The 22,888-nt window shown below is 39.7% G+C and overlaps 2 protein-coding genes and 1 pseudogene across 2 annotated transcripts; all 3 read left to right on the plus strand.

Moving 5' to 3' along the window:
* The first annotated feature begins 606 nt into the window (after positions 1-606).
* Positions 607-6,206, plus strand: LOC119732995 (cell adhesion molecule 2-like). The gene is made up of 7 exons (XM_038206577.1): positions 607-661; positions 1,775-2,092; positions 2,657-2,980; positions 3,304-3,534; positions 4,227-4,541; positions 5,148-5,471; positions 5,962-6,206. The coding sequence occupies exons 1-7, from the start codon at positions 607-609 to the stop codon at positions 6,204-6,206; spliced, it is 1,812 nt and encodes a 603-aa protein (XP_038062505.1).
* Positions 6,207-7,988: 1,782 nt separating this feature from the next.
* LOC119732996 lies at positions 7,989-12,074 on the plus strand (annotated as a pseudogene).
* A 3,070-nt stretch (positions 12,075-15,144) lies between these two features.
* On the plus strand, positions 15,145-22,521 carry LOC119732997 (fibroblast growth factor receptor 3-like). Its single transcript, XM_038206578.1, has 14 exons — positions 15,145-15,196; positions 15,866-16,183; positions 16,529-16,855; positions 17,248-17,481; positions 18,586-18,745; positions 18,952-19,010; positions 19,302-19,550; positions 19,679-19,789; positions 19,931-20,118; positions 20,785-20,907; positions 21,206-21,317; positions 21,461-21,557; positions 21,697-21,796; positions 22,444-22,521. The coding sequence occupies exons 1-14, from the start codon at positions 15,145-15,147 to the stop codon at positions 22,519-22,521; spliced, it is 2,208 nt and encodes a 735-aa protein (XP_038062506.1).
* The last annotated feature ends 367 nt before the right edge of the window (positions 22,522-22,888 follow it).

Raw genomic sequence — 22,888 nt, forward strand, 5'->3', positions numbered from 1 at the left:
TTATTCTTAACCTGTATTTATTTGTTTATATTTTTTTATGTAAACTGTCTTGTAATTCAGCCGACAGGCTGCAATGAGCAGATTTGTTATAGACCATAACAATAAATAATAATGTAGAAGTTAATACATGTAGGCTACAACGGTCATATTGGTTGATAACTGTAGACAGTTTCGGGAAGTTGGTTAGTTTTATCTCCTTTTAGATCTTCGCCACTTCACAGCCAGATAATTTAATAAAATGCGTCGTTTCAGTGCGTGTCATGTTGGTTTTCCCCTGTTATTTCCTGGTGCTATGTAAACTGTCGTACTCTCGAATTCAAGGCCGACACCATGGAAAAATTGGTACAATTCATGCTATTGAAAAGGTTCACAATTCAAGTGGTAGTGACAGACACATATCCTGAATCATACATAACTGTTTAACTCTTAATTTGTCTAATACTGCAATGAAGTAATAAAGATACTGCATGAATTCGTAAATGTATGTATTTGTCTGCACAACCAATAATATGTCGTGCATGTTACTGGCCCGTTTTATGGAGTGAAATTGGCCATACGGAGCTGAGCCTAGTACAGTGTGATTAGAAATACCAGTGCTTGGGTATCATGGAAATCAGCGCTGGATCGTTGTGCTGCTTGTCGTTTCTTTTGGCAGTTTCAGGTAGGTCTGATAACTTCACTCGGTTAATTCCAAACTATGACTTATTTACAAAGCTAACATTTAATCCGGAAAAAGATCAATCATCCCCATTTCTAAATTCCCATCACAGCCTTTTGGGACACAGAGTTCTTCTACGTGAACTTAGCACGCCATACCCTGAAATGTCGATTCGGAAGGAAAGGGACTTGATATAGTCATAAAACATGTATTGTAAAAGGGGTTGGCCGCCATTGTAAATATATAGGCCTATTCAGTCATGTTCCCTGCATCCAATAATGATAATGTTTTTCGTGCAAAAAAGAAAAAGACTATTTTCCCTCCAGCCTCGCTTTGGTTACGTTGGTGTGAATGAGGAAAAAGTTTCAAACTTGCGCGCGCAAATTTCAAAGTTGCGCAAGTAGCAAGTTTGCGCTCGACAGTACTAGTAGTAATGATTGCACGAGGAACAGCGTGCGCGCGAAGGTTTATTAGTCAGACCCTATTTATATCTAACAGAACGTCTAGATTCCAGACTAGCTGCTACAACTCCCCAGTTCATTAGGAATTTTACTGAAAGGTATGCGACAAGGTATGCAATAAAATTCACGACATTGCAAACAAATTCGCATACGTGTGCGCACATATTCGCGATTAATTTCACGACATCGCATACGTGTGCGCATATATTCGCGATAAATTTCGCGACATCGCATACGTGTGCGCACATATTCGCGATAAATTTTGCGACATCGCATACGTGTGCGCACACATTCGCGATAAATTTCGCGACATCGCATACGTGTGCGCACACGTTTGCGATATGCGATGTCCCTTCAGGGCCACCATACTTGCGCGTAGTTCAGGCAAGTCAAAAGATCTATCTTTAGTTTCTTTTTTTTTTTATCTTTGTCCATGGAAAGTGAATTTCGATTTCAATTATTTAGCTTGACCCACCCACCCACAATTTGGAAAAAAGATCGAAATTTTAAAGCATTGAAAATTCTGAATGGCCCCTTAGTTCGTAAAGTATCACGAATCTTTCTGACGTGTTGCTGAAGAACCTCAAAATGCACCTCATTACTCTTCAAGTTGCCACTTTATGTTGATGCGATTAATTTTTCCACTCAAAATCAGCAACCTCTGTAGATGCTGTTGGACCAAGGAACACGGCAGCCTTGCGCGGTGGTGCAGCCAATCTGACTTGCAGTAACCCTGCGTACACTTCACCAAGTTCTGGTGCTGCTCGGTGGGCTGAGGGTTTGACAACCTTCGGTACTCAGCAAGGAGGAATTTACACGGGACCAGCCTTTGCTAAATACACAAATTTTGGCATAGTGTCAGATGAGTTCCCCCAGATGGACCTCACAGTTAGCGATGCTCAGGTGGAAGATGAAGGAACGTACACATGCACCATGATAACAAAACAAGGATCAGCAACTTTGGCTGTTGAAAGTGAGTGTCCGCTGTATATAGGCGAACATGTATAGGCCTATCATGTTGTTGTTTCAGTCTTATTTTGTGTTGCCTTTTTATCGTTTAATTGTTGTAAAATGTGATACAATTCTTGTCTGTACAACAGATCAGTGGCGTACACAGAGGGGGGGGGGGCCACTTGCCCCTCTGGCGATTTTTTTTTGACAATTTTTTGTTAAGCAATTATTTCAATAAAGTGTTAGAGAGTTCTGACATCAATCTCAATAAAGAAAACCCGCTCAAAAACCATTACAATGTACCGTGAAAAGGGGCGTATAATTTGCAGTACTTAATGGTCAGTGTTGAAGAGCGCCCCCATTTGCTTTTTGCAATATCTTGTGCACTTGTACATATAATTAAAATGTTCTTTAGGTTTCTAAGTAGGTTTTGCATTGTTTGCAATCGCTCTGAACGTCAGTAAAAATAGACTGACTTGTAAAAAACGAAAGTCTGGCCCCATTGTGTAGACCAGGTGCAAAAAAATACTTACAAGGTTGGAGCATGGTTGGAGTGTCTCATTGATGTGACCTGTTTGAATTTCAGTTGAAGGTAATGAACCTATCATCACACTTGACGGTGATTCATCAGGGAATCCTATTAAGCTGACGGCAGGAGAACAAAGTGTACTGAGATGCACAGCGAGCGGCTTCAGACCAGCAGTCAATCTCGAATGGTACAAAGATGATGTCCAGATCACAGCAGGTATCACTGAGGATACACCCATTGCTAATGGATATGCCTTCACTACATCAGGCACTCTGACATTCACTCCAACAAAACAAGATGATGGAGATCGCCTAGAATGCCGCACAACAGGACAGGTGGTGGCCACGGCAAAAACAGGAGGGCTCACTCTCAATGTACAATGTGAGTAGATCATGTGCATGGTCACCGGAAAGAAAATGAATTTAAAAGACATATTTTACATACTGGATTTCCTTTAATGTATATTCATGATGTAGGCTTACGCACCTGTATGGAGCATACACAACTCTAGTCATGATTGTTTACTCAGTTTGAGGGATCACTTAATGCCCTCTGAAACCGGCATAGTTTCCTTTACTTGTGATAAGGTTTGGTTGCCAAGGCATCATCTGACATATTTTGTACGGTTCGGGCGATGTATTAACAAATTAATTGTTACTTTAACAAAACATGGTGAACATTTTACGTGATTATTTCCTCTGCAGACGCACCAATTGTCAACGTAGACTTCCGTGGTGGTCGGATAACTTGCTTATCCGACGCCAACCCACTGGCTGCATCGAAGATCATCCTGAACGGCACTGACATTCTGGTATCATTCATTATCAGCGGAGGATCTGTGGAATTCACGCCAGACTATTGCAACTACATCAGCTGTAATTCTACAAACACAGTTGGAACAGGAACGGGAACGTTCGCCAAACCAATATGCCCAGGTATGTACATAACTTTTCGTGTGTCACACAATACGGCCACGTCTATCTGGACCTTTGCAGGCTAACAATTGGCTCTTTTAGCTTTCAGCTTCGCAGATAAAACCTAACGAAAAACCTTGAATGTTGCATGGTTGTAAAGGTAGCTGTCACTCACCTTATGAAGGAATGGCAGAGGTTCTCAGAAAATAAAAACCAGGTGATAATAAGATGTTTCAAGCAGCTTGCTGTGTTCGACTTAAGAATCAATAAAAAACGCCCTCAATGACAAAACTCATTAGTATCCTTTTTGTTGTGATTAACTGGGAGCAAGATGGGTTTGTAGATAGGATTACAATCACGTGATATACCATTCATGTCTAAATGTTTTCGTTGATTTTTAGTGTCAATTTTACGGACATTATTTATTTCCAGAGTTGATTGTATTACCAAGAACAACTAAAGTCCATCCTACTATAAAATCAAAGAGGATAATTTTTCTTTTCTTTTTTTACAAAAATGACTATAAACTTATGTAATGTTCATTCTATAAATAGGAACAAACCCCGTAGCCACAGGATAGGGTTGCAACAGTGAAATTACGCATAGCAAAAGTATCGTAGTCTCTCAACCGAATGCATGAATGAATGAATGAGAGATGCAAATCAACGTCTAAGATTTCATTGGTTATTCTGTTAACTTTTCAAAATTCACAGCCTTAGATGCTGTTGGACCAAGTGACACTGCAGTCTTACGCGGTGATGACGCCACTCTGACTTGTAGAAACCCTGCGTACACTTCACCACGTTCTGGTGCTGCACAGTGGAGTGAGGGGCCAACACCCTTTGCTACTCAGCAATTGGGAGGACCTTACACAGGGTCACACTTTGCTAAATACACACATTTTGGCATAGTGTCAGTCGTGTTTCCCCAAATGGATCTTACAGTCAGCAACGCTCAGATTGAAGATGAAGGAACGTACACATGCACCATGATAACAGAACAAGGATCCGCAACATTGACTGTTGAAAGTGAGTGTCAGAAAACTGACATGTAGCCTAAGTACCGTTTCTGTTTGGTTTCTCCTTTTGTTTGTTTGTTTAACTTTGAAGCGTGATACAATTCTTGTCTGTTCACTTGATCATTACGTTGTATTAACTACCCTTTTTGACATTGCCATGCATGTGAACTTGTGCATATTAGCCTTAATGTTCTATGGGTTGTCTTGTTGGTTTTGCATATAGCTCGGCCTCTTTCCGCACGCCAGTAAAATGTGTGAAAAGAGTTATATGCGTTTTTAAACGAAATCCGTTGAGCTTCAAAGCAATTATGCTTTATCTCCCTCGCCAGAATAAAAAATATGTTGAGAGTTACTTGCTCTTTTGATAATGTTTGCTGGTCACAAAACCTAAGTTTACATCTGACTGACTGACGAACTGTTACTTGTGACTTGGACTGGGTGTGTGGAGGAATATGTATAGGCAGTGCTATCGCCAATGAGTGGACTAATTCCAGCCCATTGTGTAGACCAGTTGCATGAAAAGACTTCCAGCCAATAACTATTAACATTTTTGTACGCTCTGACACCAACTTATTACAAAGATGCAATGTCTTATTTATATACTTTTTATATCCAGTTGAAGGTAATGAACCTATCATCACACTTGATGGTGATTCTTCAGGGAATCCTATCGAACTGACAGCAGGAGAGCAAAGTGCACTGAAGTGCACAGCGAGCGGCTTCAGACCTGCAGTTAATCTGGAATGGTACAAGGATGATGTCAAGATCACAGCGGGTGTTTTTGTGCATCCAGTTGCTGATAATGGAGATACCTTCAATGCATCCAGCACTTTGATATTCACTCCAAAAATAAAAGATGATAAAGATCGTCTAGAATGCCGAACTACAGGACAGGTGGTCGCCACAACAAAAATCGCAGTGCTCACTCTCAGTGTACAATGTTAGTAAAGATCAAGGCCCACGAAATGGCTTTGAAAAAGTTTTCACTTGTGCTTTAGAAAAATTGGAATCCTTTTTGGATTAATCACCATGGAAAGCATGGGAAAACACCTTGGCGAAAGGGCGTTAAAGTACCATGGGAAAACCCATGTGAATGTACACCATGAATTGCATGGTGTCCAATTTTTCCTTAGGAACCCATGTGAAAAATCCCATGGCAGCCATGCCCAAGGGATAAAATTGAGTGATCTCTGAAATTCGGCATATCTTTAGATTTGAATTAATTCCATTGTGTAAGATTTGGTAAAGGGCCTGAGGCTAGAGTTGCCCGCGCATCATCTCACTCATTTTGTACGTTTTGGTTCCCGATGCATTAAATCGATGAATCGGTAGGGTTTATCTTGTAGATGACACATTATACTCTACATTGTTTCAAGTTGCTACTTTATCGAAACAGGGTGAACATTTCGACGTGATTATTTCCCCTGCAGACGCACCAGTTGTCAAAGTTGCCTACAGTGGTGGTCGGATAACTTGCTTATCAGATGCAAACCCACTGGCTGCATCCCATCAGATCATCCTGAACGGCACTAACATTGTGGAGTCATTCAACAACACCGGAGGATCTGTGGAATTCACGCCAGAGTATTGCACCTACATCAGCTGTAATTCGACAAACGCAGTTGGAACACGAACGGGAACGTTTGCCAAACCAATATGCCCAGCAGGTACATAACTTTTCATGCGTCACACATATGGCCACGTATTGTGTGACAGATCAACAGATAAAACTTATTGAAAAGCCTTAAAGGTTGCATGGTTGTAAAGGTAACTGATACCGTTTGAGTGTATGGCAGAGATTCTAAAAAAAAAAATCAGTTGATTCAACGTTTCGAGCAGCATGTTGTGTTCGACTTCAGAATCATAAAAAAAATGACAAAAACCTTTCAATGACAAAATTATCCATTTTTGTTGAGATCGGTTTGTAAATAGAATTACAATCACGAAAATGCTAACCATTCATGTTTAAATGTTTTCCTTAATTTTTACTGTCAATTTGACAGACATAATTTCCAGAATAATTGATGACAGTATTACCTAGGTCACCGGAAGTTCAGTTGAAGACTCCAATCCATTCGACTGTAAAATCTACAGTTACATGTAGCCAACCGTTAATTTTAAAAGCCAATCATAGCATTCGCCCTTTTCGAAATGAAACAGCGGGCAAGCGTCTGAACTTCAGATATAAAACAAAGTTTAACATGCAATTAGGTTTCGATGTCATTGTTTTCAGTTAGACTGATAAGGAAGTGAGATTGGCGGGACTGTATTCTTCTCGAGCTATAGATTCTGAGGCCCAGATTCAAACTTCGACAATAGATTTGTTGACAGGTCCTCATTTAATTCCCGATTTGGGGAGTTTCCTCTCCGCACACCTGGATGTTCTCACCTTTAAAGCTAACTCTTTCTTCATTGTTGTCTCAGAACAGGTTTCCTTAATTTTGGAAAATCCTAAGTTTGATTACTACGGACTACGAACGTTTTTACATAATATGTAGATGCCGCAAATTGCATCATCTGAAAGGTTGCAATCAAAACAATTGAGATACTGTCGATAAGCGCACTTGATGTTATTGTTAAAGCTCGCTTTGTTTTATTCATGTTCAGCTTCAAGTTCATCTACTGCAGTTGGTGCGATAGTTGGAGCAGTGGCGGCGGCTTTCATCGTTGGAGTTCTCGTTAGTGGTATCCTAATCTTTTACCTTATGAAGAGGCGACATCGGCTACAACATGAAACAGATGGACTTCCTAAAACAATCAAACACGATGGGTAAGTGTGGTTTGAGACTCATTGCAAAAGTGCCCCTTTGTTGTGATAATGCTAAACATCTGTAATAATATCTCGAACCGGCAAGATGAGAGATATGACGTGAGCTGGGACTGCTTGTTCCCCGTCTCAAAGTCTATTATAGAATGAAGGGACTTTGAACCAGCGACCTTTTCGTGGTCGGCAGACAAACTTTGCCCTCTCTGTTTTTCCGAATTTAACTTAACAGTGTAATGTGTCACGCTGCATTGTGAACAATGTGTCACGCTACATTGTGAACATCGTTGCCGTTGAGTTAAAGCGCGATTGGAACTTTGAAGAAAAATCTCCTGATTCATATTGCAGAGATCGCCTGAAACAGGACGAACCGTATAAGAGAACAACCAAACCAGAGAAGAGGAATCAAGGCAAGTGCCTCTTGAACTTCAATTCGATAATCCAAACGAGATCTAGCAGTTTATTCCAACAATCCATGACCACATCTGTATAGTTAATCCTTGTTAAAAACATCGAGAATGTATTACTCTGACAATACCATTCCAGTACTGAGGCCAGTTGCCAGCTATATGATCGAAATGACTACAGTTGAATGTTGCAAACCGCAACCCATTCCCAGAATGCACCACGGCTTGAGTCCATATTATTTTCTTGAAAAGCCTATTATTATTTTCTCAATTTCCAGAACTTCCAATGACCACGAGTGCGCCCAGCCCTATCGCAGTCTATGAAAGCATTAGAGATGAGGGTGGTGAAGCGTCTCCGACATCAACAGCCGAAGTGTACAGCAATGTTGGGCCTGACCTCGCATTCCCGCGAGATCTCGTGGTCATTGAGAAAGAGCTGGGACGGGGCGCGTTTGGGAGAGTTCTGCTGGGCACGGCTCTTGGGATCGAGAAAACCGGAAAAAGGACAAAAGTGGCCGTGAAAACTCTCAAAGGTATATTTGTCAATTTCTAACAGAAGGGGAAAATAATTGTGAACATTTCGGCGAAAGTTATTTTTTGTGTGTCCACTCAGTTACTTTTTTAAGGAGTTTCATTAACTTTCATTTCGTACGACGATAGAGGGCGGTGGCGATCACGCTAAGGTGGAGCTTCTTGAAGAGTTGGAGCTAATGAAGAAAGTTGGCTGTCACCCGAATGTTGTTAAACTTCTGGGACATTGCAAAGAGAAAGGTAATTTGAATTAGTCATATTTATACTGCGGGGAGAAGTCTTTAATTCGCAAGCATTATGGCCTGTAAATTGAATGTAACAATAAATTCATGTGGTGTTCCGGGTCTCGGTGACCATAATTTGTTCATTTATTTCTTAGATCCCGTGTATGTGATCGTTGAATACCTTGCTAAGGGTGACCTGAAGAAACTTCTGATGGAGTATCGAGACAAGGACCCAGGGACAGGTTACTCCAACCTACCTGGCCTGAGCAAATCACTGTCTCAGACATTGGTCAAGTTTGCCAGGGATGTGGCAAATGGAATGGCATTCATATCATCACAAAAGGTATACAAATAATTGAATTTTATTAAAATACCGAATATCGAACCACATGTCATAATATTGTTTGGCAACGTACACTGAACCTTTGCGGCTGCACTCGAGTTTAGTTTAGTTTCGGTTCCTTTCTTTATATGAAAAAGGGGTTTAGAAATAGAATATCTGTGCTGATCAGCTTGTCCTTGACGATGCGGTTCTTCATTAAACCATAGAGGATACACACCAAAGATACAATTGTGTTTATTCCCTCAATGACTGTTCACGAGTCGTTGAGTCCCCTCTGTATATGTCTTCAAATTAGGTCATGTACAGCATGTATGGCGCAAAGGGCACAAATAAGTGTGCTGTCGGCGCCATCTACCCCACAACAACATGCATGTACATGTACATGTATCACATCGCTCAGGTACGGTGTATTTTTAGGAACAGGGGCAAGCGACTCTTGAACTCGTCTTCCTTAGTCCATTTACCATGAGTGGTGGTGGCGATTTCCATTAAAAACCAGACCAGGCAAGCTTGGTAAGTTGGTCCCAGACGGCCAGACCAGTTTAAGTCATGATTGACAGTCAATGATATGTCTAAACAGATTGCACAATTAACAGTCAGCGAGTGACTGAGTCAATCAGTCAGATATAGGTACGACGAGACTGCAATGGGCTGACTTTCTTGGACAAGCAAAATCTGAATTTCAGCATATGCTTTTAAATGTTTTTGTCTGCGGAATTGGTTGCCGCACTTGGTGTATGAAGCGGTTGGTTTCTTCTAAGTTGCGAGATTTGTTTTTATCTCAGTGTGTGCATCGTGACCTTGCCGCTCGTAACGTGTTGGTGGGAGAAGATAATTATGGTGTGTAAAGTGTCTGACTTTGGACTGGCCCGTGACGTCATGAACACACGTATCTACCAACGAGAATCACAGGTACTAGGCATAGACCACACATCTCTTTAAAAATACATGATACAGGTCGCAATATCATGGCAATAATCAAGGCTATCATTATTCGGTCTACAGGGTGTCCCACAAAAGTTAACCTACAGACAAAGTGATAAAGTGAACAAATGTGAACTTATGACATTCATTATGGTTTATCATAACAATGGGTTTAAGCAATTCCCTAATACCTGGGATGCACACATGTGATCATTCATGACTGAGGTCCATGTTTTGAAAATGGTATGTAAAAACCTTCTTCAAACACTTTCGGTAAAACATTGTGAAAACATGGAGTATGCTGCTGGTGCACCGTCTTGTGCCCCCTCCGCCAATAATATTGGAAGATAAATACCGGTACCATCTCCTTGGTGTTTGATATGCAACTCGCGGTGTAGCATAGGATCATGATGGGAATTCTGACTTGTTCATGTTTCTTAAAATTAATGTATGTCTTATATGTCTTGAAAGTTGAAAATGGTATGTAAAACTTTCTTGGGACAGTTTACTAGGCAAAACTTTACGAACACAGCCAAACATAAGAGTTTAGGCTTTGCATTGTGGAGTATCGATCGTTTCGGTTTTTTGCTGTAACCCTATGTAATGAAAAGAACTTGTCCTGCTTATTATCAACTTTCGCTAAGTAGTTTTAGTTCTGATAACAGTCCTGTTTAAATTCTAAAGAACTTGTCTTTGGTCTCAACGTTTCGACTAGCCTGCTCTAGTCATCGTCATACATGAGACGATACTTGGCAAAAGTTTATAATAAGCAGGACTTATTATTATTAGAACTAAATACCTACTGAGCAGTAGTTATTACCACATAGTGTTACCGCAAACCGAAACGATACTGATACTCCACCATGCAAAGCCTAAAATCTTATGTCTGGCTGTGTCTAAGTTTTACCTAACTGCCCCAAGAAAGTTTTACATACCATTTTTAAAACTAACAAAGGAGCTCAGTGATGCATGGCCAGAGGTGTGCATCCAAGCTATCAATAGAAAGCTTATACTAAAACCATTATTGTGGTCATGAAGTACATAGTTGGTTGATATTATCCTTAAGATGGGTTACCTTTTTTTGGGGGGGGGGGATGTGTTTTGGAGAGAACTAAAAAGTAGTCGAGTGCACTGTGAGATGTTGAATATTATTATACCATACTCAAAGTTGGCTGAAAGAAACTTTTTGATATCTTCCCACAGGGTGCACTTCCTATGCGCTGGATGGCGTTGGAATCTCTTCTAGATGACGTGTACACAACAGAGAGTGACGTGTGGTCTTTTGGGATTCTGCTGTGGGAGATTGTGACGCTTGGTGAGTTTACACATCAACTTCGGTGTGTGTGGAACTACACTGGGACCATAGCATCCTTAAAGATTGATGACCATGTGGGCTTTATTTGTACGTTGGTGAGTGCCTACTGAGAAATGAATAACATCAATGTACCCCTTTTTTCGACAGGTGCAAGGCCGTATCCAATGATGAAGACAAAGGCAATGGTCAGCCAATTGCAGCAGGGCTATCGTATGCCGAAGCCCAAAAACTGCAAGAAACAACTGTAAGTACTTTCCGCTTAATATACAGAAGGATCGGAATTATTTTCCCTTTGAAGATAGAAGATATGAAATAGTGTTTGAAAGAATGGGAGTCGTTTTTTTCTTAATCGATTACATGATTGGCATGTTTCAGGTATGACATGATGCGCAGCTGTTGGCAGAAGACTCCTCAGGAGCGACCAGCCTTCCAGAGTCTGTATCAGCAGTTGGACGACATGCTATCTGGAGATAAGGTTGGTGAATCTGCAAAGTATTTACCAGCAGAAAGTCTGGATGTTTCGATTATTATTACCACCACACTCAGCTCGAGATAAAATTGATGAAAAGGAGGGACCGCTAATTTAATGTCAGTAGAAAAAGAATGCAGTACTGTCCCAAGCTTGCGGCTAATCAGGCCGGCGTTTATCTTTGGTACTGTGTCCCTTGCATAAAGTCACAACCGAAAATACATGTTATAAATATTTCCCCTGAATGGGATACATGTCCAACTTATAAGTTACACTCCTCAGCTGATTGCGGTAGTGTACCGATTTATACTCGTTGGGAGAGGCAAGTTTGTTGAAGTGACGTGCCCAAGGACACAACATATTAGACCGGCAGTAGAAACCAAAACATTAACATTTGAGACTATATTTTCTTTCAATTCTTCACAGGACTATATCACCATTCACAAGCTGGATGAAAGCATCTACGAAATGATAGTGATCGAAGACACGAACGAGAAACTGTGAGAGTTAATTGGCACCAAAATCATGGAATTGTTTGATCAGTTTCAAGAAAACATGAAATTATATGCAGAAGAGACAACACTTCTGGATATCCGATTGGTTAAAAAGTAATATCGTAAAATATTATTAGAAATGTGATATATATTAATATATATATATATCTTTTCCTATCATCGCTGTATATATGCATGCATGGTGTTGATTTGATACAATATAAAATAATCATCGTTCAAATGGTTTGTGTAACTTTACAGCAAAGGAAGTGTACGACAAAGTAAGTGAAGCTTTATGCAATAGCATTTCTTTATAGTTCTTGATGTTAACATGATGGATGTACACAAATATATAGCATAATTATAAGTTTGATTTTTGGCACTGTGTGTTTTTTTTATATTGTCAGAATATACTGTTTTCGTAAGATACCGTATGAGCCAATACAAGTCTCATTGGTGACCCGATCCTACGAAATTTAGTCTTAAAAACTTAGTTTTGTAAATTTAGGTGTTCAAAACTAATAGAATTAATCTACTCAGCTCTATACATATATCACTCATATGTAAATGTGGCAGGGCCCAGTTTTAGTTAAATATTTTCATGTATTTAATGTATAGAGTTTTAAATAGGAGTAGCTCTCCTTAGAAAAAGAAATCATTTTAGTTACTCAAGATTCCCCCATTTTGTTGGTAGTGTGCCCCCTGTTTCTTTACTTTAGCCCACATTTTTCCCCTATATAAGCTGCCACATGGTCAAGCCACTTTAGTTCACCCAGCAGATCAGCAGAGACAAGTCACATGCATAACTGGAGTGCCTGTCCTGCTTAGATTTGTCTGCTTGTTGGAGTCATTGAGTTTCTGCCAGAAGTGTCTTGAACGATCCATTATATAACACACTGTGTTGGTTTTACGTTTCTTTAAGTCTTTGGTTTTAGGTTTAAGTTTTGGTTTTACGGTTTACGGTTTCATGTTTTAAGTCTCAAATTCTTGGTTCAAGAATTTTGTATTGTAAATAAATTATTTTTGTTTTTGTTTTTCGAAATCTAGAATTTGTGTCCCTTGTCCCTATTAATTCAATCTCCTCGCGACTTTTCCCTTCAAAGATCCCAAGTTTAGTTTGGTTGTACATGTATTAGTTTTCGCGAGTTCCCCAGTTGTGTCATTTTTCACGGTTACATAAACATAGCATGTGGATAAAAAATGTTAACTTTGCCGACTTACATTGTGCATGATCTGTAAAAAGTGTTGCCTGTGCTGGCAAAAAGGTTTCAGATGAAAAAAGCAAGACAAGAGTAGGCCTATATTGGCAATTTGGCACCAAACTTTAAATACATCATGTAGTAACTTGAAGTACTGTGATATTTTGGTTTTCCGGTACCAGTACTATGCATTTCTTTTTATATTTTGAATGCAAACGAATAACGTCATTAAAATATTTTCATTTTTGACATATAAGCAGTGGCGGAAAAAGGGCAAGTGGGGGGGGGGGGGGGAGAGATGTTTTGGGGCAGTCAAAATGATAATGCTATGGGCTAACAGTTCGCAAATAATCAACATTTTACTCTCTACTTTTAACTATAGTTCTGATTCTGAACAGCGAAGGGAATAAACAGAACGTGTGTATGGGGGGGGGGGGGCAATAAGAAAGCTTAGGAGGCGGGAGGGGGGGGGGGGGTGAGAATCCCCCTCCCTCCGTAACGCCGCCACAGCACATGAGGGCCGTATATTATACATGTATATATAGTAACGTGGTTTATTTTTACTTTCAAACTTATGGTTCCCTGTAGTTTTGTTTTTGTGATGAGGGGAGAGGGCAGCGTTTTGCAGCAAAACGAAAACAATTCACATAGGGATGTGTGTAAATTGTTTCGTCTTGCTGAAAGAACACACAACTTTTTTTGTGATTTGTGTGTCCTGAACTTTAAAATGGTATTTGTGTTTAAAATTCCTTAACTTGAAAAGTACATAAGTGATTTGACTGATTCTTGTACTAAAAGAAAGCTTACAAATTGGGCTTTTATATCCGAGCTTTGAAAGTGCTACATGCAGACTTTATTAAGAAAATGGTCCCGCCAAATTGGGTTTCCTTTTTTTGTATTCCTTTTTTTATCCCCAAGTATTTTCTCATATGATAATTACCTAATGTTTCGTTTGGCTGTATGGACTACATAGTGTTTCCAACGTCTGATTCTCAAATTAAAATAAAAATCCTAGAAAATAGATTTTTGGATCAAATGAATAATTCTTGATCGTATTTCGAGCACCAAAATGCGCAAATATTATTTTGACCGATTTCTTCAAACTATAGTTTACCTATAGTTTACTCAAGGCGTCTCCCCTTGGAGGAGGGAGAAACCCTGCCAATTGAAAGGGATCGAGATTGTTGTGTATTTTTAATATTTGTAATTTTAGGGGGTAGTTGTGTATTTTTTAATATTTGTAATTGTAGGTTTTTTTAAATTTAGCAATGTAAACTGATTATTTCAAAAGGTTTTGATTTGTCGATAAGGTTCACTGTTTTATAAATATACCGAATAACTTACATAAAACAAATTCAACAAATGACGTAATATTTTTAAGTAACCGACAATTAACATTTCTGCCAGATTGAAGGAAAATGTAGATATAACGATGAAGGCACATTCTGTCCCACCGACCGAGTTGACCTTAATTACACAGGTCCCGATAACTATACAAACAACCTCGGGACCTGAGGATCGGATCCTGTGCAATACATCTCCATCAAGTACTTTTCTCGTATATTCACAGCCAGAGTATGCGTCATTTCTTTCCGTGTTATATTTTCATGTTATTTCCTGGTGTAGATCATGGGATTGCGTATAGACTTGCCCGACACGTATGAAAAACTATGAACACAATACAGGGCTGACTTGTTATTTGAAAAGAGTTCAAAGTTTATTATAAGTGACAGACATATTGGTTCCGCATTTACAATTCTTGTTATTGGTCGATATAGTTAGTTCCTTATGATGACTTGTACTGCAGTATAAGAATATACGTTGAACATTTTGTACACATGTGTATCCACAAGTATATACGCGTATCATAGCTATAATAGCCTACATGTATGTGAACCCCACTCATGCAGGCCACAGTGTGATCTGTCGCTTTTGAATTGGGAATGGATTTCAGTGCTGGGCCGTTGTTGGGCTTGTGGCTTCTTGCGTTTTCAGGTAAGCCTGCATGTTAACTTGATATTCAATGAAAGTTTCATTATCACACGTAGGCCTACTGTTATTTCCTATGAAGTGAATTAGTGGAAAAAAAATGAACTGAACCCTTGACGTTGCACTTGCACCAAAGACGTGTACATCATGTATCCTAAGTATGACGTGCCAAAGGACATCTCCCCAAAATAGTAGAGACAGCCTGACCAATCATTATTTCTCAAACTGGTTTCTATTTGGGAATTTGTTGCTTACATTCGCGGAGGGGGAAATGACAATTTTTGTAAGTAGGAGTTTCGGTAGTGTGACGCTTTATTGGGTGCCTGCATTCCCATCTTTCTGGAATGCGGATATTCAGTGTAATGGAGAGGGAGGGGTGGGGTAACATGATGCTGGATTGATTGTGTTCCAGATCAAAAAGGCAAACTTTATTATTAAAAAAATAATTACCAAATTGTATGTTAACTAGTGTTTTTAAATCGGTTGGCATGGTTGCCATGGATATCTTACAGAACAATTTTGGTACTATATCGGGACACTATATAAGACGTTTTATTGCAGCAGTTTAATTATCCTTAATTATCCTACAGTGATGCCTTCTACATTACTGTTCAGCATTTAATTAACATTAGATTTTTATGTTGATGCGATTTGTTTTCTCCAATCAAAAACCAGCGGCCTTTGTAGATGCTGTTGGACCAATGAACACGGCAGTCTTGCGCGGTGGTGCAGCCACTCTGACTTGTAGCAACCCTGACTACACTTCACCAAGTTCTGGTATTGCTTCTTGGGAGGAGGGGCCAACACCCTTCGGTACTCAGCAACTTGGCATTTACACAGGACCAGCCTTTGCTAAATACACTAATTTTGACATAGTGTCGACTGAGTTTCCCCAGATGGACCTTACAGTTAGCAATGCTCAGATTGAAGATGAAGGAACGTACACATGCAGCATGATAACAGAACAAGGATCCGCAACTTTGACTGTTGAAAGTGAGTGTCGGACGTGTACATAAGTTACAAAATGTACATGTATTTATTTTAATTGTTTTAATGTCATTAATGTGTGTGTGTGTGTTCACAGAAAAATTCAATACTGTGTCTGCTGCCCTTTGTGGATTTCATACCCTGAGATGTGAACATGTATTGTTTTTGCATGGTTTGCCCACTGGCTAAAAATGTCAGTTAACATGTTTAATTTGTACAGCAGCAAGAATAGCAATTTCAAATGAAGTCCATTGAGATTGTCAAATGTACTATACTTTATAAATCCCCCGTAGAGAAACTGTTCAAGGGTTTCTTGCTATTAGAACTCTTTATCACTTGTTTTATATCCAGTTGAAGGCAATGAACCTACCATCACACTTGACGGTGATTCATCAGGGAATCCTATCAGACTGACAGCAGGAGAGCAAAGTGTACTGAGATGCACAGCGAGCGGCTTCAGACCTGCAGTCAATCTAGAATGGTACAAAGATGACGTCAAGATCACAGCGGGTATCACTGAGGATACACCCACTGATAATGGAGACAACACTTCCACTACATCAGGCACTTGGACATTTACTCCAAATATTCCAGACGATGGAGATCGTCTAGAATGCCGAACTACAGGACAGGTGGTCACCACGGCAAAAACAGGAGGGCTCACTCTCAATGTACAATGTAAGTATAATGAAGTGTACACGTAGATCTATGGGAGGTCAATAATGTCACCACTAGAATTAAATACATTTAAATCAGAAAGGCATAGAACCAACAATTATCCATATGAGTACCAGTATGAACATTATTGTGTTTGACAATTGTAAACACCAACAAATACATTGGTTCATCAAACAATACTTGACGAAGGTGTTTACCTAAAGGCAACTTCAGATGCTCTTAATCGGTTCTGTTTTCTTGTGTTTTCCGCCAACAAAATTGACTGTGATGATTTTGACAATCTTTATTTTTAGCTCATTTAGTTGCCACATATTCTTGTATTGTTTCCAAATGTACAACATATCACAAGAACCAAACCGTGTGAGAACAATATCCATCCCTTTCCCCTCCAGTTGTACCTGTTGTCACAGTGGGATACAGCGGTGGTCAGATAACCTGCTCATCAGATGCCAATCCATTGGCCACAACTCATCAGATCATTCGGAATGGCACCGACGTTCTGAAGACATTCTCCAACAGTCCAGGATCTGTGGAATTCACACCGAAGTATTGCGCTGTAATCAGTTGTAATGCTACAAACACAATCGGAACAGGAACAGGCACGTTTGCTCAGCAGATATGCCCAGGTAGGTCTACGTAGTTCATCATATATGTTCCACACAATGCTGCCCCGTCTATCTGGATCTAGCATGCTAACAAATTAATTGCTTATCGTGCTTTCAATTAGAACAAATCTAATGAAACATTGATGAACAAATCCTTGAAGGTTGCATTTATAATTATGATTGTAAAGAAGCTGCCACCTTTTCAGTGTATGGCAGAGGTTCTTAGAAGAAATGATTGATTCGACGTGTCGATCCTTGCTGTGTTTGCGACTTTCCAAAAAAAATATGAATAAACGACCTAAAGGATGACTTGCATTATTATCATTTTAATGGGAGCAAGATGAGTTTGTAGATAGAATATCAATCATTATGATACACTTGCTTTTTATGTTAAACTGTTTTCCTTTATTTTGACTGTCAATTTGATTGATATTTTCCCCCATTATTGAGTACAGAATTACCGAGAACAACGGAAGTTCCGTCAAAGGCAATGCATCCAACTATAAAATCTACAGGTAGATCCAATTGGCTTTGAAACTAATTCGTTTAAAAGCCAAACTTATACACCCCAATGTACATCAGCGGGGAAGGGTCTGAACTTCGGGTATGAAAAAAGTTTATACAATGTATTAAGGTTTCGCTGTCATTCTTCTCAGTTAGGCTGCTTGAGGAGTCACGTTGGCGCAGCTGTATTCTTTTCCACCTACCATTTCTGAGACCCATGTTCAAATCCTGACGAGGTCAATTTGATAATTGGTTCCTTTTAGTACCTGGTTTTAGGAATGTCCTTAATATTCCTGGGTTTTCTCACCTCTGAAGCTAACTGTATGTTTATGTTGTGTCAGAGCAGTTTCCTTAATAAGAATTGTGGGAAATCCTTAGTCAGTTACTTTATACGGACTACAAACGTAATGAAGATGATCATAATTATATCTTTAATTAGGTTCGTCTGATTGTGAATGATGCAATTAAATTCAGTCATAATAAGCCCACATTATCTGGAAGGTTGAAATCATAAAATTGTGTCGATAAGTGTACATGATATTGTTGTTTTTGTTGAGTTGAACTTCAAAAACTCGTTTTGCATTGTAAATAATAATACAAAAGATGTATCGTTCATTGTAGCTCCACCTTCACCTACTTCAGTTGGCGTGATAGTTGGAGCAGTGGTGGCGGCTTTTATCGGTGGAATTCTCGTTAGTGGTATCATTTTTTACATCATGAAGAGGCGACATCAAGTACAACATGAAAGAGATGGACTTCATAAAACAATCAAACACGATGGGTAAGTGTGGTTTGAGACGCATTGCAAAAGTACTTGTGCAAATGCTATACGCGTGTGTGATAATGCGGTATGTCGCGAACCAGCAATTATTTGATAGCAAGGAGGGACTTTAATCCAGCAACCTTTTCGTGGTCGGCAGAAAACCTTTGCCTCCTGTGTATTTTGTAAGTTTTTTTCTGAAGACAATCCTTTGATTCATAATGCAGGGATCACCTGAATCAAGACGGGCCTGATAAGAGAACACCCAAACGTGAGCAGAATCAAGGCAAGTGCCTCTTGACCTTCAATTACCTCAGATTAGACAGCATGTATAACATTTCATAGTTTTGCCACATTTACTCGGTCCATCCTTGTCTAAATGTTGTCCTTGTTTAAAAGTTTATTAATCAATCTGGCAATACCTGGAAAATCCAAGCGCTGAGATTAGTTGCCAGCTATATGATTGAAATAACTGTATAGTCCAGTGCTCCAAACCCCAACCGGTTCACAGAATGCAACGTGTGGGTCCCTTTAACTCAATTAGGCCTATTATAATTTTTTTGTGATACAATTCCAGAACTACCAATGACTTCGCCCAGCCCCATCGCAGTCTATGAAAGCATTAGAGATGAGGGTGGTGAAGCGTCTCGGACATCAACAGCCGAAGTGTACAGCAATGTTGGGCCTGACCTGGCATTCCCGCGAGATCTCGTGGTCATTGAGAAAGAGCTGGGACGGGGCGCGTTTGGGAGAGTTCTGCTGGGCACGGCTCTTGGGATCGAGAAAACTGGGAAAAGGACAAAAGTGGCCGTGAAAACTCTCAAAGGTATATTTGTCAATTTCTAACAGAAGGGGAAAATAATTGTGAACATTTCGGTGAAAATTATGTTTTGTGTGTCCACTCAGTTACTTTTTTTAAGGAGTTTCATTAACTTTCATTTCGTACGACGGTAGAGGGCGGTGGCGATCACGCTAAGGTGGAGCTTCTTGAGGAGTTGGAGCTGATGAAGAAAGTTGGTTGTCACCCGAATGTTGTTAAACTTCTCGGACATTGCAAAGAGAAAGGTAATTTGAATTAGTCATATTTATACTGAAGGGAAAAGTCCTTGACTCTCAAGCATTATGGCCTCTAAATTGAATGTAACAATATATTTATGTGGTGTTCTGGGTCTCGCGGTGACCATAATTTGTTCATTTGTTTCTTAGATCCCGGGTATGTGATCGTTGAATACCTTGCTAAGGGTGACCTGACGAATGTTCTGATGGGGTATCGAGACAAGGATCCAGGGTCAGGTTACTCCAACCTACCCGGCTTGAGCAAATTACTGTCTCGGACATTGGTCAAGTTTGCCAAGGATGTGGCTAACGGAATGGCATTCATATCATCTCAAAAGGTAAAATAATGAATTTCATTAAAATACCGAATATCGATCAACATGCAATAATATTGTTTGGCAACGCACAGTGCACCTTCGCGGCTGCACTTAGTGCAGTTTAGTTTTGGGTCCTTTCTTTATAGGAAAAGGAGTTTAAAAATAGGCTGTGCTGATTAGCTTATCCTTGACCATGTGGCTCTTCATTAAACCATGGTGGATAAAAAAAATGTATAAGTTTTCCCTCAATGACTGTTCACAAATTCGGTTCTGGATAGCTTCAAATTAGGTCGTGTACAGCACGTATGGCGCAAATGGCACAGTGTGCTGTACGCGCATTCAACCCTACAACAACAACACATACCTGTACCGCATCGCTGAGGTACTGTGTGCCTTTTTGGTACAGTTTGTTGATTTCCATTAAAACAAGACCAGCCAAGCCTAGTAAAAGCTGGTCCCCGCCGACAAGTCCATGTCACAGTTGAGAGTCATTGCGAGAGCTAAACAGATTCCACAAGTGAGTCATTCATTCAGGAAGTTACGAAGGGGCTGGCCTTCTTGGACAAGCAAAAATCTGAATTTCAGCATTTGCTTTTAGGTGTTTTTGTCTGAGGTATTGGTTGCCTTACTTGTTGGTATGTGAAGCGGTTGGTTTCTTCTAATTTGGTGATTTTTTGTTTATCTCAGTGTGTGCATCGTGACCTTGCCGCACGTAACGTGTTGGTGGGAGATGACATGGTGTGTAAAGTGTCTGACTTTGGACTGGCCCGTGACGTCATGAACACACGTATCTACCAACGAGAATCACAGGTACTAGGCATAGACCACACATCTCTTTAAAAATACATGATACAGTTCGCAAATATCATGGCATTAAGGCTATCATTATACGGTATACAGAGTGTCCCCCAACAAAGCCGCAAACAAAGTTTGTTCATATTATCCTTAAGGTGGGTAACCTGGTTTTATTATTATTATTATTTTTTTTGGGGGGGGGGGACATATATTTGAGAGAATTTAAAAAGTAGTCTAGTGCACTGTGAGATGCTGAATATTATTATACTACACTAAAATTGAGTGAAAGAAACTTTTTGATATCTCTCTATAGGGTGCTCTTCCCATGCGCTGGATGGCATTGGAATCTCTTCTAGATGACGTGTACACGACAGAGAGTGACGTATGGTCTTTTGGGATTCTGCTGTGGGAGATTGTGACACTTGGTGAGTTTATAAATCGACTTTGGTGTGTGTGGAACGACACTGGACACATTGCACCATTCAAGATTTGTGACCATATATATTGGATTTATTTGTGCCTACTGAGTGCCTACTGAGAAATGAATAATTTCCCTTATTTTCGACAGGTGCACGGCCGTATCCAATGATGAAGACAAAGGCAATGGTCAGCCAATTACAGCAGGGCTATCGTATGCCGAAGCCTAAAAACTGCAAGAAACAGCTGTAAGTACTTTTCTCTTAATACATGTACACAGAAGGATCGAAATTATTTCCCTTTGAAGACTAGATATGTCGATATGAAGTGGTGTTTGAAAGAATGGGTCGTCTTTTCATTATCAATTGCACGATTGGCATGTTTCAGGTATGACATGATGTGCAGCTGTTGGCAGGAGAGTCCCAAGGATCGACCCACATTCCAGAGTCTGTATCGGCAATTGGAGGACATGTTATCTGAAGAGAAGGTTGGTGACACACAATATGCACAATATTTAACACCATCAGAAAGGTTTGATATATTTAGATCAGCTGTCACATGACTCAGCTCGATCAGTATAATCAATTGCTAAGGAAGAGGATCCGCTTTTGATGTCAGCCGAAAAAAATACCATAAAAGTAGTAAAAAACTACCCATTAGGCCGACACTTATCTTCGGTGTCCTTGGCATAAAATTACCGAAATGTATATGGTACTTATATACTCCTGGGTAGAGAGAAGTGAAGTAGGGTGAAGTAGATTGCCCAAGGACACAAAATTAGACCAGCCGGAGGAACCAAACATCTGACCTTTTGGTCATGAGTCCAAAACTCCAACATCTATAGGCCACACCCCCTTGCAAAAAAAGGAAACCAACAGTTTCTTAGAGCAGGATACCAAACAGATAACTGTTGATGCTGCGTTTGAACTGAGACAGGTTTTGACGAGAAAGCAAGAAGATACAGGAATTTTGTAGTAAACTAGAATAACAGTTTACCCTTATACACAAACAGATACTGAATTCCATTAACAAGCCCACATCAGTTAAACAGTTGTATAGAATTATGTCTTGCCATCACTTTTAACATATAAGTGGAACTTATAATTATGTAATATGTCTTTAAACACCTAACAGGATTATATCACTATTCACAAGCTGGATGAAAGCATCTACGAAGTGACAGTGATCGAAGACACGAACGAGAAACTGTGAGAGTTGGCATCAAGATCTCTCGGCAAAAAAACAATCATCATGGAATTGTTTGGAATTGTTTGATCATTTAGCATACAAGATAAAAGATGAAATTGAACACAAGAGACGACATTACCTGTTTATCAAATTCGTCAAGAACGTTATATCTTAAGATAAAATTAGAAAATTTAATATACAATTAACTTGTCTAATATTATCACGGTGTATTATGCCTGATGTCAGTTTTGATACAGTTATTATTCAAGTAATATTTTTAAGTGTTTTGTGTCACCTTACAACAAAGTAAATGAGTCCAAGGTGAAAGCGATAGCAAGAGCATTTCTTGTATAGCTTTTTGGTTAACATACACAAAAGGCTGAAGTTTAAT

Source organism: Patiria miniata, unplaced genomic scaffold (genome assembly GCF_015706575.1).
Source record: "Patiria miniata isolate m_02_andy unplaced genomic scaffold, ASM1570657v1 HiC_scaffold_25, whole genome shotgun sequence".
In the NCBI taxonomy this organism is placed as follows: Eukaryota; Metazoa; Echinodermata; class Asteroidea; order Valvatida; family Asterinidae; genus Patiria; species Patiria miniata.